Source organism: Vulpes vulpes, chromosome 10 (assembly GCF_048418805.1).
Source record: "Vulpes vulpes isolate BD-2025 chromosome 10, VulVul3, whole genome shotgun sequence".
NCBI classification, from domain to species: domain Eukaryota; kingdom Metazoa; phylum Chordata; class Mammalia; order Carnivora; family Canidae; genus Vulpes; species Vulpes vulpes.
The window spans coordinates 9,050,812-9,067,666 of record NC_132789.1 but is presented as its reverse complement, the minus strand read 5'-3'; the positions used below and the strand labels follow the sequence as shown (position 1 = coordinate 9,067,666).

The 16,855-nt window shown below is 46.6% G+C and overlaps 1 protein-coding gene across 14 annotated transcripts in view; it reads right to left on the bottom strand.

The window, feature by feature from the left end:
* Positions 1-16,855, bottom strand: part of CUX2 (cut like homeobox 2) — a 264,124-nt gene that overhangs the window by 62,326 nt on the left and 184,943 nt on the right. Inside the window, exon 1 of one of the 14 annotated variants that reach the window (XM_072722859.1) lies at positions 1,323-1,342. The exons of the other annotated variants lie outside the window; for them this stretch is intronic. Within the exon in view, the coding sequence (XP_072578960.1) occupies positions 1,323-1,325 (3 nt within the window). The 5' untranslated portion in view covers positions 1,326-1,342. Of the gene's footprint in view, positions 1-1,322; positions 1,343-16,855 lie in introns of those variants that run through there. 14 annotated transcript variants of the gene reach the window in all.

Sequence of the window (16,855 nt, the reverse complement as noted above, 5' to 3'; positions counted from 1 at the left end):
CACTTCATAAAACTCATGGGATGCATTATGCCCCAATATATGTCACCTCTTGGTATGACTGACCCCTTCCGTCTTGCCTATTATGAGGACAGGTTTTGTCCAGTGCTGGGTGATAAACCTCAGCTGTGCTTATCTGGTGTCCTACAAAGACCACCTGAGAAAGGCTCTGCCTTCACACATAGTACTGCACACTGGGAAGAAGAATTTGAAAACCACAGTAGTTTCTCTACGCTTCCAAGACGGCAGCCACAAATCACATGTGGCTACTGAGCATGTGAAACGTGGCAAGCACAAATCGAGATGTGCTGGTGAGTGCAAAATACACATAAGGTTTCAAAGCCTTAGTACAAGAAAAAAGAACATACAATAGCTCATCAGCATTTTTTGTTATCGATTACATGTTGAAGTGATAACATTTTGGATATGCTGGGTCAAATAGAATCTTTTATTAAAATTCATACCTGTTTCCTTTTACTTGTTTTTTAATGTAGGTACTACAATCTGTAAAAGCTCATCCATGCATCACATTATATTTCTATTGGACAGCACAGCTTGAAGGTTTTATAAAGTCCACAGAGAATTCGTTATTTAAGAGAGGTGGAGGAAAATGTATGGTGGATGTTGAGCAAATTATTTTGTAAAGGTCAGTTACAAAAGTTCCTTAAGCTGTCTTATTATTCTGAGAATAGTCTCTGGTCTTTTAAATCCCAGAATGAATAATAGTCTCTCATTCACTCAACAAACATTTCCTGAGCACCTGCTATGTGCTCTGTGGGCTGAGAACTCCTAGATGAATAATGCAGACTCGAACCCTGCCCTTGTGGGACTCTCAGTCCAGTGGGAAGATCAACATCAAAGCAGATTCTCCAGGTAACTCATCAATTACAAGTGCTAAATGCTTTGAAGAAAAAGTGCAAGCGGGCCTTGAGAGAGTGTAAGTGGAGGGAGGCTTACCCATTTTGGTGGGTGGAACATTAGGAACTGTCTCTTGGAGAAGGAAAAGGCAATGGTGAACAGAAAGAATGTTCCAGAATCTAGGGAAGGGAAAAATCACCAAGTGTAGGTAGATTTTTGTTCTTGCTGAGATGGACAAGACACAGTTCCTGTTCTGGGGAGTCAGAGCTGAATGGGAGACACAGCTACGTCCAAGATGAACCATAATATAGGAGGAGGTGATGCAAACACTAGAGTGTCTAGAGTAATGTGAGGAGGGAGCAATTAATTCAGGGTTTGGGAGGGCATCCTTGATGGGCCAATAATAATAATAATAATAAAAATAAAATATTATTATTCAGCATTTACCATGTCCCAGATAATCTTACCATCCATGGTCATCTCTCTCCACGGATACACCAATCACTGAAGGTCGTTGCTTTCATTATTCTCATTACACAGGTGAGGAAACTGAGGTTTGATGATACTGAATAACTTGCCAAATGTTACCCAGTAAATAAATGGCAGAGTGGGATTCATACCAGGTCTGGGGGTTCAAATTCCTGCTCTGATCCCCTTTCTCCTAGATAGAAAAACCATCCTCGTCAGTGGAGATAGTTGCTTGGACCCCATGTGCTGCCTCATGACATCCTCTATGGTTGTACCAGGTCATGGGCTGCTGTGTTGCTGATCTGGAGCCCAGGAAAAACCATGAGAAATGAAAGCAATTCACCTCTTGATCCCTAGATGGAAAATTATCAAAAATCAGCCAGCAAAGTCTGAATGCTTCATTTTACAGTCATCTATGCTGAGCACGTGTGGTGGATGGTGTTTGGTAAAAGGCATAAGAGTGTTCCATTGACTTGGGGTGCCTGGGTGGCTCAGTGGGTTAAGTGCCCGACTCTTGGTTTCAGCTGAGGTCATGATCTCAATATCATGGGACTGAGCCCCATGTCCGGCTCTGCACTCTGTTCAGAGTCTGCTTTGGATTCTTTCTCCTTCCCACTCCCTCTAGCTCACACTCTCTCAAATAAATAAAATCTTAAAAAAAAAAAAAAGAATATTCGACTGATTCTAAAAAGGAACTCTGGGCAGGGGAGGGGCAAGTATCAGAAGATTCCTTTAATGCTTCCCTGTCCCTGCCTATAGTACATTCTGCTTTCTACTCGCGGTGCTTATCAATTGGTAAGGGAGTGTTGTTTACCTGTGTGACTGTCTCCTTATGATATTGGTCTGCCTATGAGAGCTGCAGTGTCCAATATGGTAGCCACTAGCACATGTGGTCATTGAGCACTTGAATGACTATATCAAATTCAGATGGGCTGTAAGTGTAAAATATGGGATTTTTAAGGATGTAAAATCCTTAGGATGAAAAAAGGGTTATGAAATATCTCAGTGATTAAAAAAAAATGTTTATGAGAGAGAGAGAGAGAGAGAGAGAGAGAGAGAGAGAGAGAGAAGCAGACTCCCTGCTCAGCAGGTAGCGCTACTCAGGGCTCAGTTCCAGGACCCTGAGATCATGATCCAGCCAAAGGCAGATGCTTAATCGACTGAGCCACCCAGGCCCAGGTGCCCCCCCTCAGTAATTTTTAATCTAGATTATATGTTAAAATGATAACACTGTGGTCATATTGGGTTCAGTAAAATATATTATTAAAATTAAATTCACCTGTTTCTTTTTACTTTTTAATGTAGCTATTAGAAAAATTTAAATTACACATGTGGCTTGCATTGTATTCCTAATGGATAGTGTTGGTCTAAATCAGGGATTGGCAAACTGTGATCCTTAGGCGAAATCTGGACCTTCATTAGTTTGTGTAAATAAAGTTTTATTGGAATACAGCTGCAGTCATTCTTATACTTACTGTCTATGGCTGCTTTGATGCTATAATGGCCAAGTTGCATAGTTGTGACAAAGACTCTGGCTCAGTCAGTATAGCATGCAACTCCTGATCTCAGGGTCATGAGTTTGAGCCCCAACTTGGGGGTAGAGGTTGCTTAAAATAAAATAGGGGCACTTGGGTGGCTCAGTCAGTTAAACGTGTGACTCTGTTTTGGCTCAGGTCATAATTTCAGGGTCATGAGACAGAGCTCCATGTTGGGCTCCACACTCAGCACACGGTCTGCTTGGGGGTTCTCTCCCCCGGCCCTCCCCTCTGCTCACATGCTGTCTCTCTCTAAATCTCTGAAATAAATCAATAAATCTTAATAAAACAAAATAAAAAATATTTATTTTCTGACCCTTTACACAAAAAGTTTGCTGATCCCTGCTTTCAAGACTCATCTAATGGCTAGACAATATTTTCAAAAGCAGAGATAAAAACACATCCTAGAATGGCTCTCAGTTTTAATCAGTTCATGTTTAGAGCTTTCCACAGTAAATATGACTTGGAGACAGGGAGCCATGTGGATGCCCTGCCTTGTTCAATTTTGTTTTATTTTATTTTTTAAAAAATATTTATTTATTTATTATTTATGATAGACATAGAGAGAGAGAGAGAGAGAGAGACAGAGACACAGGAGGAGGGAGAAGCAGGCTCCATGCCAGGAGCCCGATGCGGGACTCAATCCTGGGACTCCAGGATCACGCCCTGGGCCAAAGGCAGGTGCTAAACCACTGAGCCACCCAGGGATCCCCTCAATCTTGTTTTAGAACAATGACCCTGTCTGTTTCTAGAAGGCCAGGCCAAAAATCCTTAATGGCATCAGAGTCCAATCTGGTGACGAGCCTAATGTCATTAAGCATCTCTTGGCCTCAGTTTTTTCATCCATCGAGTGGGAAGAATACTCTGCTTAAGAAGCTGCTGGGGAGGAATGGGCCACCATGTGGCAAAGAGTCCCACAGAAGTTGGCAAAAAGCTTTCTAACAAAGCAATTAATTCTTCTTCCAACCACACAGAATGTCTTTTCCAAAGTCTGCAAATTTAGTGCATTTTACCCACGTGCCCAGACAGGTGAGCTTGGCACAAATAAAAGGCCATGTGTCTGTGCTTCACGGCTGGGCCCTACCACACAGAAGGGCGGGAGACAGTGTCCAGAATGACAGATTTGGCTTGTGACAGGCAGATCTTTGAAGGCCATCTGGGGAAAGAGGAGGTGGCGGCCAGCTACAGACACCAAGAAGGTCACCATCAGAAATAGCTCAGCGTCTGATGGAGCACGTGGCATTTACACCACCCGCTGTAATATGAGGGGTGAAAATGTGTTTGGTCCCCCCGAGTATGAAAATAACAGGTGCAGAACCAGTTAAGTCAGGGAGAGGCAAAAGCCTGTTCTAGCCACTTAGCTCTGGTCTGTCAAGTGGTTAAAAGTGGCAAATTTGGGGGCCTCCTAAGGCTGAGCTTCCATGAGCTGTCCGAACTCCTGGTGACAATATCTACTGGCTATTGACATACTTCTCTGTTCAAGCTCTTTACAAAGAATGGCCAGAGCTTCTGGAAACTGAACTCTTATTCAGTGCTCAGTGCCTTATCTTCGGTTTCTCCCCTAATTCTCAGATGTGAGCGCTGTTATGGTTCCCATTCTACAAAGGAAGAAACTGAGGTTCAGGGAGGCCAAATCACTTGGCCAACAGAGAGAACCAGTTAGTGGTTCACCAGTGAGTGACCCAGAATCTTCTCATTCCTGGGCTCAGGCTTACAACCAGAAACCAGTGCTTCCCAAAGCATGTTGCATGGTCCCTGCGCCATGAAAAGGAGGACCTGTGGTCAAGTCTGCACACGCTTCCCATGATATGTACAAAATATATCAACATAATGGACGCTTGGACAAGAGCTGTAGGAAAAAGTCCCCTTCAACTCAGTTTAGCCCAGTGTTTTCCCAAATGCATTTAGGCCACAGAACTTTTTTGCTTCAGAGAATAAACCTGGAAACTAGGGTTCTGTGAAACACACTGTAAGAACAGCTTTTCTTTACCACTGGGTTCTGGGCTCCGGGGGGGCGGTGGGCATAGTGGTTTCTGGGAGACAGGGCTGGGTGTGTCTGATGTGGTAGGATTCTAAAAGAAACTGAAGACATGGGTAATTGAGAGGAGGTAGGTGCTCTGAAGGTCTCAGGATCAGGACCTCTGAAGAGGATGCAGAGGGAGTGAGATCTGGGGAGAAAAGAAATCAGCTCAGGATGGCAAGGGGTGGGAGGTGGGGTGCCCTTTAATGCTCTCTGAGGCCTGGTTCTCCCTCTGGAGGCCTGGTGTGCAGATCTGAGGGGATGCATGGGGAGCACAGTGGGGCAGGAGGGATGGGTAGAAACACATGTAAGTAGCATGAATAGAGATACAGGAGGAAGATGGCATGGAGTGCAAGGGGATGCAGAGAGCTATGGTGTTCATGGTTACTGAGGGGAGACAAGCAGGGAATAAGGGGGTCAGCATAAAGGGGGAGCAGGAACAGTGGGGGTGCATGGAGAATGAGGGGGGCAGGAAGAAACCCAGCAGCTGTGAATGGGAGAGCAAGGTGCTCACCCTGGGGGCTGCTCAGGGGCTAGGGAGGTCTGCTGCCCAGGTCCAGGGCCGTGCTGGGGAGGGGGACTAAAGAACAGATAAGGAAGGAGATAAATTCCTGATTCAGGACAAGGTGAAAGCTAAAGGTGGGGAAGGCTGTGGGGGACAGTTAGCCGAGAGAGGAGCAAACTCAGGGGGACACACTCAAGAACTGTCTACAATCAGCTGAAGATCTTTCTGGCCATTGTGTTGAGGGGAACAGATGCATTCTGAGCTGCAGATTTTCCAGAGGTAGGGGTGGACCAGGGGTGAGAGGAGGGTGGAAATTTTAAGGAGGCTCAGTCTTAGAAAGCTCTAAGTTCCCAAAATGGGTTACCTTATGAGATACTGAGCTCCCCATCGGGAGAGGCATTGAAATACGTAACTGTGAGGCTGTAAAGGGACTCAGGGAGACCTGCATATGGGGGTTTGGCAAGACTACCCACAAGACTTACATGTGATTCTAAGATGAGTCTGTGTGACAGATCCCTTTTATTGGTAGTGATATTTTGATTTTTTTTATCACTTGTGAAATAGGATAACATTTGTCCTGCTGGGCTGGTATAGGAACTGTTATCATTAGTAATAACAGTGACTACTGAGCACTAACTCTGTGTCAGGCACTGTGTTAAGTGTTGGACATTACCTCCTTTAATCCTCCTAACTCTGAGGAGGTAGTATTACTGCCCATTTAGTAGATGAAGATATTGAGGCATGGGAGGGAGAAGGCCATACGATGTGGGAGATGGAATGCAGATTCAGCTTAGCTGGATTCTGAAGCCCAGGCTTCTAATTCCCGCTTGGGACTGACTCTAGTGGGAGGTTTGTGGAAGTAGCTGGAATATGTGGGAGAGCTGGAGATCTAGATGGTCAGGGGACTGGGCACCAGGAGAAGCCAAGCACCTGAGTCTTCAGCAGAACCTGACTTCCCCTGCCTTACAAAGTGTTTGCTAGGAGCTCCATTCCTGGGTTGAGTGCTAACGCTCTCTCTTATAAATCATTGATGTGGCTGAGCAAATGAAAATTACAATTTAATGTAGGGGCTTAAATAAGAAATAAGAGTTCTCTTACTTTTGTTGGCTATTGTTGATCTGGGCTCTAGGCTCCTACTCAGGCAGGGCAGAAAGGCTGAGACCCTCGCTGGCCTTTTGAGGTCTTGGGGGGCATTCCCTGGAGGATCATGGGGGTCCCAGAAAGACCTCATCCTAGCAGCTCAGAAGCCAGCAACAGACATCTCTAGATCTCGACGGGATGGAACAGATTAATGCCTCTGGCCACCTGTTATTATTTTGAATCCTCAGGTGTAAATCCCTAATTCAAATTGGCCTCTGAGACCGCCCCCCCGCTTCTAGGGCTGCAGGTCCAGCTTCTAGATTCTCCCCTCAATGCCTCAGCCTGCAACAGTGATAGACATGGGCAGAAGCTCAGTAATTACAACAATAATACGTAGTGTTTACTGAGCACCTACTATGTGTATGCCCAAGGGGCATCATCCCACTCCTTCCCCAAGTCCCTCAAACACATATTGAGTACTTTATGCACATTAATTCACTTGATCCTTGCGCAACTCCCATGAGGTGGTGTTACAGACTGAAATGTTTTTCTCTGAATTTGTATGTTGAAGCCCTAACCTCTAATGTGACTGTATTTGGTGATACGGCCTTTAAAGAGATATTTAAAATTAAATGATAACAGGGCAGTCCTGGTGGTGCAGCGGTTTGGTGCCGCCTGCAGCCTGGGGTGTGATCCTGGAGACCAGGGATCGAGTCCCGCATCGGGCTCCCTGCATGGAGCCTGCTTCCCCCTCTCCCTGTGTCTCTGCCTCTCTCTCTCTCTGTGTCTATGAATAAATAAATAAAATCTTAAAAAAAATTAAATTAAATGATAACAAAATGGCGGGTCCCTAATCCTATAGGATTAATAACCCTTTTATAAGATTATATATTTTTATATAATCTCTACCCCTAATGTGGGGCTTGAACTCATGACCCCGAGATCAAGAGTCACATGCTCTATTGACTGAGCCAGCCAGGCACCCCAGGACTAATATCCTTATAGGAGGAGGAGGAGACCCAGGGATGCAGGAGCACAGAGGAACATAGTGAGAAGGCAGCTGTCTACAAGCCAATGAGAAAGAGAGCTCTCACCAGAAACCAATCCTGCCAGCACCATGATCGTAGACTTCCTGCCTCTAGGACTGTGAGAAAATAAAATTCTGTTGTTTCAGACACCCAGTCTGTGGTATTCTGTTACCCTCATCTGACTAAGACACGTGGGCTCTATGGTTATTACCATTTTAAAGACGAGAAAACCGAGGCACAAAGAGTTTATAAAGCAGCCAGTTATTCAGGAAGGTATAGGGTTTGGGCAGTATGCCTTCTTGAGGACTAAAATATTATTTAGATAGGGGGCAGAAAGAAGCCAGCAGGATGGCTGGAGATGGACAAATGCTTGTTGATGGGGACCATGTGACAGATGCCAAAAGGGGAAAGCAACTGTTTGATAGCAGAGACTTGAGATTTTAGAAACCAGGTCTCTTCCAGTAGGTTATACTTTTAGCCCCAGCTGGTTTCCACTGAATGCACTGGGCAGGGGTGAGGGGTGAGTCATGCAGGCATCCTTTCCCTGAGGAGTCATTCCTAGACTTGTCCAGCTCCAGAAGCCACCTTCCCAACCCAGGGTTTGTCAGCTTAGGTTTGAGCCCCACCGTGGGAGAGTGGGTCTGTCTGTTCATTGCTGTGTCCCCTTCATGTGACCTTATGCACTGCAGGTACTCAAAAATGAGCCTCAGTGTTTATGTGCCATCCTTGGGGTCATGTGATTCTGAAGCTGGAGAGAAACTGGTGGAAGTGGGAGTTCTCCCTACTGAACATCTCTTAAAGACAGGGGCTCGTCTAGGCACTGGGCATTCAGCACCAAGCAGGACTGAATCAAACCTGTACTCTCGTGGATCTGACGCTCTAAAGTAGAGGCAGACAATAAAACAAATCTTACTATAGAATGTGTGAAAGTGACCAAAGTGTAAAGGAGGAAAATAAAGCAAGGAAAGGGACAGGAGTGTGGGGCAGGGTGTGTGCTGCCTAGCAGGGCCAGGGAAGGCCTTGGGACTAAGTTGTGCAGTGAGTATATGGGGGAACAGTATTCTAGGCAGTGAGAACAGGAGGTGCAAAGGCCCTGGGACAGACGTGTGTTTGGCTTGTTTGACTAACAGTGAAGAGGCCAGTGTAGTGGGAGAAGGTGAGTGAAGGAGAAGAGATGGAGAAGGGCAGGGGATGGAACTGTGCAGGCCACTATGAAGACTTGGGACTTTTTCCTCCAATGGGGATGAGAAGTCATGACAGGGTTTTGAGTATAGAAAGAGACATGATCTGACAACTGTTTTAATAGGACCCCTTTGGCTGTTGCGTGGAAAATGGATGGAAACTGCCTGGGGTAGAAGCAGGAAGACCAGGGAGGTGGCTACTGTAACAGTCTGGGTAAGCAAGGACAGCATCCCAGTGCAGGGTGCTGGCAGTGGAAGTGGGAGAAATGCTTGGGTCTGGATGGATTTGAATTTGAGCCATAGGATTCTTTCCTCAGGAACACAGAGGCAATGTGGGGGCATTGAGAGGTAGAGGAGAATCAGGGAGACTCCACAGTTTGGGGCACGAACAATTGGATGATCTCAAACAGCCCCTGCTATGATTTTTCCCCCTTCCTTCGCAGCCCAGCACAGGACAGATCAGGAGTAGGCACTAAAACAACACTGGCTGAATGAACAAATGAATGAATGAGATAAGGAGGGACTTTAGAAGGTTCTCTGAGCTATTCTTTACAAACTACAAACTTAAATAAAACCTCTCATCAAGAAGGATGATGGAGGATAATGCCCTCCGAGTAGCCCAAACTAAGCTGTGGTCTCAGAGACTCTGGTAGGTCTCTTGCAGGCTATCAGATGGCATAACCGAGGAGCCTCCAGTGGGAGGGGACAGATGCCAGGATGTGCCCCAGAGGACCCTGGCAGTTGTCTTAGGGAAGCCAACAGCAGGGTGGGAAAGCTAGCAGGAGAAGCTAGACCTGGGAGTGAGCAGATGTGGGTTCTGGTTTCAGCCAGGGCCTTGCTTCCCTACTCATGTTTGAGAAAGGCCACATCTCCTGTCTGAGCCTCAGTCTCCCCATCTGTAAAGTAAAGGTGCTGGCCTTAGGTTCCCGTCCTACTTTGTTGTGCAATGGCTCTAATTCACCTAGGCAGACAGAAAGACAGACACTTTCCTCCCCACATCCTGATTCCCACCCCCCTGGTATTTTGATCAAAGGCTGTGCGAGGCTTAGGAGCCCACCCAGGCTCTGACTGAGGGTGGGTCTGCTAGGTGAGGATGAGGCAGGGGAGAAAAACACTGTGCAATTTTATTCTAATATTTGTAATTATTCCCAGGCTAAAAATAAGGCACAGAGGAAAGTGTTTTCAAACGTCGGCATTAATGAACACTTTTTATCCAACATAATACAGGCCCCCCAATGCATTTGATGTCAGGCTCTCTGAGATCTCGTGAGCAGCGCCCCACGCCGAGCTGGCTTTCATGGCTTGGAAGCAGTGCAAAAATGAAATGTCCCACAAGTGCAGGCTGGCAGGCTTGCTATTAGCAAGAGTATAATCATCAATTACGTCCAATCACAAACTACTGATTTTATAATTATCAAATGAAGTTCTAACTTCTCACCTCTGCTCAGTGGCAACTAATATAATCTCTCAGTTCAAAAAGGAAGCTTTTTTTCTTTTTCCTTTTCCTCTGGAGCTCTCTCTCTCCTGGGGAAAAGAATTTCCAGGCCTCCACGTAAGACTGCATTTAAATTGCTTGTCACTCAAAACAAAGGCGAACCACTCATTTGTAATTCACCAGCCACCTGAACAGACTGCCTGTTTTCCTTTAAGCATCCATGCACTGAAGCACAAAGATCATTTTTCTATTGTTAAAATTGTATAAGCCAGGGCTTTTTTTAGCATCGAATACACAATTTCACTTCTCTTCCGAGGGCTCCCAGCATAAAAGGGACAGGAGGCTTTCTTTAGTGCCTTACAAATAAATTTCGCTTTGGGGTATTAAAAAATCAACTATATGCTCATATAATAAGCCACAAAGCTTATTATCAAGGCCGTATAAATATATGAGGGCAGGACAGAAGTTACATTTTTTGTCCTGCCCGGGGTGTGGCCAGTGGATGAAGCCGGATGATTGAAATTCATTCTCACGGGTGCTGGAAGCATCTGTGTCCAATTTCCTCTTTTTGGGAGCTGCCGATACCACAAATGTGGCTCTGTGTTGATTGGCATTTGGCCGGCAGGCTATGAAAGCAGAAACAACCCAGGGGTGGGTGCCCCCATTCACCCTTACTGTTCTAGCCAAAGGCAGGCTCCAGCTGTGTGTCTGACTTGCTGGCTACCTCACCCCAGAGGGACAAGCCATGGATGACTGTCATGGAGTCCCTGCATGTAACTGACTTCTTGAGGCTCAGCCTTTGACGCCAGACTTGCTTTGCTAACAGCTTAGTTTTTCTGCCTGATTATAATCATAATACTTCCAATTTTAATCTAGAGCTTTTTATAATTTACAAAGACCTTTCACAGAAATTAGTGCATCTGAGCCTCCACACACTGCCAGGGATGGCCCTGGACAGGCAGGATGGTTGTTCGAGAGGCCCAGAGAGGCTGATACCGTGGCTCCAAGTCACACAGAAAGGGCTGAAGTGGGTGTAAATGGGGTGTCTGGACTCAGAGCCAGCTGTGTGGCAGCGAATTTGGGGCTGGAATTTGTGCAACTCCCAACCTGAAGTGGGAAAGTAGCTTCCATTTTGGATAAATTAGAACAGAATCCAGTTCACCTCTAAAATGTCCCCTTCTTGCGCCTGAGTGCTACACTTCCTGACTGGGAGAGTAAAAAATGGGGTTCCTGCCAGCCCACCAGAAGTTATTCATAAGCTACAGCCGGTCTTTCTCAGCAGTAGCCGTGGGGACGAACAAAGATTTAAAATAACAGTGAAACTATTCTGTGTGATGGTGGATACGCGTTATGCCATTTGTCAAAACCCATAGAATTACAGCACGAAGAGTGACCCCTGATGTAAAGGATAGACTTCAGTTAATAATAAGGTATCAATGCTGGTTTAGCAATTATAACAAGATGTTAGAAGAAACAGGCTGGGGTGAGAGAAGTGGGAGTACCCCAGAGCTCTGTACTTTCTGCTCAAATTCTCTCTGAACCTAACTAAAACCGCTCTAAAAAGGTCTACTAATTACAAAAAAAAAAAAAAAAAAAAAAAAGAAAGAAAGAAAGAAAGAAAGAAAGAAAGAAAGAAAGAAAGACAGTAGTATAAAGCAGTTAGTATGTGCCAGGCACTGCTGAGTGTTTAACTCATTTAATCTGTACAGTAGCTCTATGAGGTCAGTATCATTATCTTTCTGGTTTTACTGGTGGGGAAAACAAGACATCAGAGAGGTGAAGTAGTTTGCCCAAAGTCACACAGCAAGTAGCAAAACTAGGATTTACACACTGGGCTCCAGAGCCTTTGCCTTTAACTGTGAGAGTAAGGGGGTTATCACTGTGTCCTCACTCAAAGGCTGTCCCCTTCCCCAGAGGATACAGCTATGTGTGAGCATCCCAGCATGCTCACAGGTGTCACAAAGTGCATGAAACTAGGGGTAATGAACAGTGGGGTTCAGGGCCAGATGCACCCCAAAGACATATTTTCTTGGATTCTCCAGTGTTTTAAAAATATTTGAGCCATCAAAATTCATCAAGTTACACACTTAAGATTTGCGCATTTTACCGTATGTAAATTACACCTCCATAAAGTACTGTGAGCATGAAAATATGTGCATATATATTGAGCCAGCATTTAAAAACCAGAAGAGATCCAAATTGCTGGCTTCTCTCGGAAAAATCAGAGGATCTGGCTACCCTAGGCCCACGTTTCCACTGACAACCATCTCCAGGAGCCAACTAGCTGTTTCCTGTTGAGAAAGGCTGGGGCTCTGCAATTCACCCCAGCCTCCTGTGCTCCCGTAGTACAGGTGTGGGCCTATCTGGGCCACCAAGAGCACCAGCGTTTTCTCTCTGTCCTACACAGACACCTCTTTCCCCTTGCTTTGTCTTCACCAGATTCCTCTTAAGTTCTATCAGCTTCCTATCTCCTCCCTGCCCACTTCAAATGGTCATTTTGCAGTTCTGAGAAAAAACCGGAGTGAGGAGCAGTGTGTCCCATACTGGTCCTACTTCGCTTCCAGGCAGCCCCATGTAGCCAGTAAACTGCCTTTCCAAACTGCAACAAGATCTTTGTGTGAGCCTTCCACGGAATATGTACAGAATGCTTAGGCCCTCCCACTCAAGTCCACCAGGGCTCAAAGAAAAGAGGCCATCTAGAGCTTCTGGATGATTCTACCCTCCTGGTGGTAACTCGTAGGCCAAGTTGAGAAGGACCTAGCAGGGCTTGGCATTCTGTATGTTCTGGTGGGAGTGGTGAAATCAAGTGGGCCCTGGAGAGAGACGGGTGAGTTCACAAGTGAGGAGGAGGGAAGAGCAAGGTGGTGCAAGCAGCAGAGGCTTAATAAAAGCCTGTGGCTTCGGGCACCTGGGTGGCTCAGTGGTTGAGCCTCTGCCTTTGGCTCAGGTCGTGATCCCAGGGTCCTGGGATTGAGTCCCCCATCGGGCTCCCCACAGGGAGCCTATTTCTCCCTCTGCCTATGTCTCTGCCTCTCTCTCTGTGTCTCTCATAATTAAAATCTTTTAAAAAAGCCCTCAAAACCCTCAAACCCCCCCCCAAAAAACAAAGCCTGTGGCTCCAAGGAAGGGCCAGAGAGCACACAGGCTTGGGAGGCAAGGTGGAGTGACTGGGGTCTGAAGCCTGCATCCCTGGTGGGGTGACTCTGAGGAAGTCACTGAGCTCTGAGAGTCTCAGCCTTCATAACTGTAAAATGGGTAGAGTGATATGAAGAACTGCTGGGGAATCTAATCAATCGAAGAAGTAAAGCAGCTGGCACAGTGCTCGCCTAGCTAGTTAGTGAATGTGCATGGGGTAGATGAATGAACATCCGTTTTTGACCTCTCTGTCCCTTTCTCTACCTAGAGACCAGCTTGGGTGTGGAGACATCAACAGTTAAAAGATACACTTTGTTCACTCTTAATACAGAATGAAGACGGCCAACTCAGAGATAGTTCTTGGGATTTCCAAGCAAAGGGATCCAATGGTGTTAGAAGTTGGCACTTTCCATAGGGAATGTGGGAGGTGGAAGCTCCTGGAACATGAAGGCTGGAGCCAAATTGCTGGTGCAGGCAGGGGGTCAGGGATGCCAAGAACCACCCCAACCTGCCCCTCTGAAACACAACCAGCACCCTCTGAAATGCAGAGCAGTCCGGGGGTCAGTGCACAGCCTCAAACGACAGTTGCTGCCTCCTGGGCTGGCTTGATGACCCTGACCTGGCCCCTGAGCTCCCACTGCCCCATGCTCAATCAACCATGTACCGTGGCATCCTTGCCCCTGGAGGGAGGACTACAGGGATCCCAGGTGGCTGCGAAAGGGGAGACTGTGGAAGTTCTCCAAAATGCCAGCTCAGAAGAGCAGAGTTAAAAGAACATGTATGCCCTTTATGGAGAAACGGCCACCCAAATGTCACGAAGCACCACCCTGCCCAGGCTTTTAAATATAGCAGTGTCCTTTCTGGATGTCTTGAGGAGTGTGACTTGAGACAGGCCCACGAGAGCCTCAGCTGGACACTCAGGGCACCACTCTGTCTGCTGCCCCATTTGTGCAGCTGGGGCCACACTGTAACTTCCAGTCGTGGTTCTCAGCTGCCACTCAGCTTCATGAAATAGGCTGATTCCATTCCCAGTCCCGCTCACTTCTTTGTGGCTCTGGGCAGCTGAGCCTTTGTTTCCACATCTCAGGGGTATGGTAAGGGTTGCAGGTGAAACGCATTAAAATTGCTTAGCTCACAGGCTGGCAAACAGACAATGCTTAGTAGATGTTGATTCTACTGCTATTAATTATTATGATCTTCAGTGTGTCATATTATGACACTATGCACTATGTGGAGATAAGCCCCAGCCCCGGCTGATGGGTCCTAGAGTAAGAGAGACAGAAAAGGAAAAGGAAAAGGGCAGAAAGCAAGCAGCATTTTGGAGAGAGTCAAGGAGGGAGTGGTTTGTGCTGTCGGGCACTGCTGAGAGGAGGGCTTCAAGGAGGAAGCACTGGCTCACAAAGGTAGAGCAGGTCGAGCAGCTCACTGATCTCCAGAGGAGGGAGAAGTGTTGTGTGTCAAGGTGGGAGGTGAGAAACAGCCTGGTGTAATCAGACAATACTCACCGCCCTTCCCTCCAAGTGTCAAGTTGCAAAAAGGGGGTCCGTGGTCCAAATCCCCTCACATACTTGGTTTTGTTCAGGTTTAGAAACAGTTCATTCTTAGGCGACATTTAAAAATCAGGATATTTTTACATAAAATTTGAGATTTCTAGCTTGTCTGGAAAAACTAGAAAATGCAGCCACAGTAGGCTTACACTTCTGAACAGCGAGACCATAAAACACCGCCCCCACGAAAGAATAGCGACTACTTATTGAGTACTTAAAGTGTGCCAGATGCTGTTCTTAGTGCTTTACACACATACCCACAAAGTCTAAAAATCCTCCTAAAGCCATATAGGGTAGGTGCAGTGATGTGCTAGCAAAGGTTTAATAATCAGTTATCTGCTAGGGAAAAAAAAATAGGCCCTGCTTGGTAGTGTTTGCTAATTTCTGTGGCATAAATATTCCCACCATGGCAGATTTCAAGCTACTTTACTGACCAAAGGAGTGCACTGTATGATGAGCCTCTCCAACACATCAGTGGTAGGTGAAGTTATCATTTCTTGTCCCTAGATGAGGAAACAGAGGCACACAGAGGACAAGAGACTTGCCCAAGGTCACACAGCTAGGAGAGTGGGCAGAGCAGGGATTTGGAGAAAGGCAACCTGACTTCCAAGCTGGTGCTTTCATTCTCCATTACGCACCACAAGACCAGACCTCTCTAGTCTGCTCGAGCTGGGCACAGGCCACTCCTTAGGTGGCACACAGAGCCCAGGCTTGCCTCATTCTCCACTCCTGTCACCTTAGCTGTGCCTGCATTGCTCATCCAGCTCACCTGCAGGGCCCCTGCGTCCCTGCTTATCTCCCTGCTTTGGGGTGTGAAATGGCACCCCGCCCCCAGCTTCTCCCCCTACTCTACTGGGAACATCATCAGGTACCTGGACACAAACAGAAGGCACCTGGGGTGGTGGATGACCAGCTTCTTTTCCTCTATCCCAACCCCGGCCCCTAGCACCAAATGCCAGTGCAAACCTTTTAGTTCAAATGCTCTCTCCATTGTTTCGCTCATTCTCTCTTTGCCAGGAGCACTAACAACATCAATTTAATGGAAGCAGTTTTTCTGTTCCCCTCTTTGCCTCCCACTACCCCATATGACAAAACTTCGAAACATCATGATTCATAGGGGGAAAAATAGAAAAACAGTTCACCTTAGGTTAGAAATGCGAAAGTTGCTGTAATCCCCTGTACTCTGTTGGGAGAAGGTGCTTCCATTTATCAGGGGAAGGGGGCTCAGATGGGGAACCCCATCTTCTTTGCTGTTTTCTCAAAGACAGGCAGCCCTTGCAAAGCCCCCAACAACTATCATCCTCCCAGCTGAGAGCCCAGGATGGCAGCAAATGAGGAAAAGGCTTATGTTTGGTGGGAAACGTGGAAATAATCAAGTGAGAGTAGATTCATGTAAATAATTTAATTACCTTGCACAGCTATGAAATCTCTTGGTTTCCGCTTCCATTATTAATGATGAATGTTAACTATCAGAGGACATTGGCTGAGGTTTCCTGACATACTGGGGGAAGGGCTTTAGGTGTCCCCAGGCAGTCATACCAGGCTTGTCACTGATCAAACTGGTCCCTGCCTCCAGCTGGCCCCTACCCCCATCCTGGGATTGACTGGGAGGTACATTATGTACCTTGTGATGGAAGCACCCAGGACCATGTATGAACAGGCTTATCAAAAACATAGAACCTGAATGTAATCAAGTCTCTAGTCCAACTGCCCATGCACAGCAAACACAGGGGAAAGAGGAGCAAATTAGATCACACCATGAAGACACAATCAGAAAAATCTCAGCTGGAGGTGAGGGGACTTCTCAAGGTCCCCACAGCTAGTGGTTCAGCTGGGATGTGAATCCAAGCCCTGAGCACAGCACTCTCCTGAGACCATAGGAAGGGCTAGGACAAATGAGCTGGGCTTCCCAGAGGGTGGATCAGGGAATCAGAAGAGCCCAGAAGAGAGAAGGGCACTTCTGCTACAAGGGGCAAGGTCCCTCATCCTGTTCTCTCTCTAGGCCAGTCTCAAATTCAAACCCCTGAGATAATGAGGATCGCTGGCCTTGGTTGAGACCAGTGTTG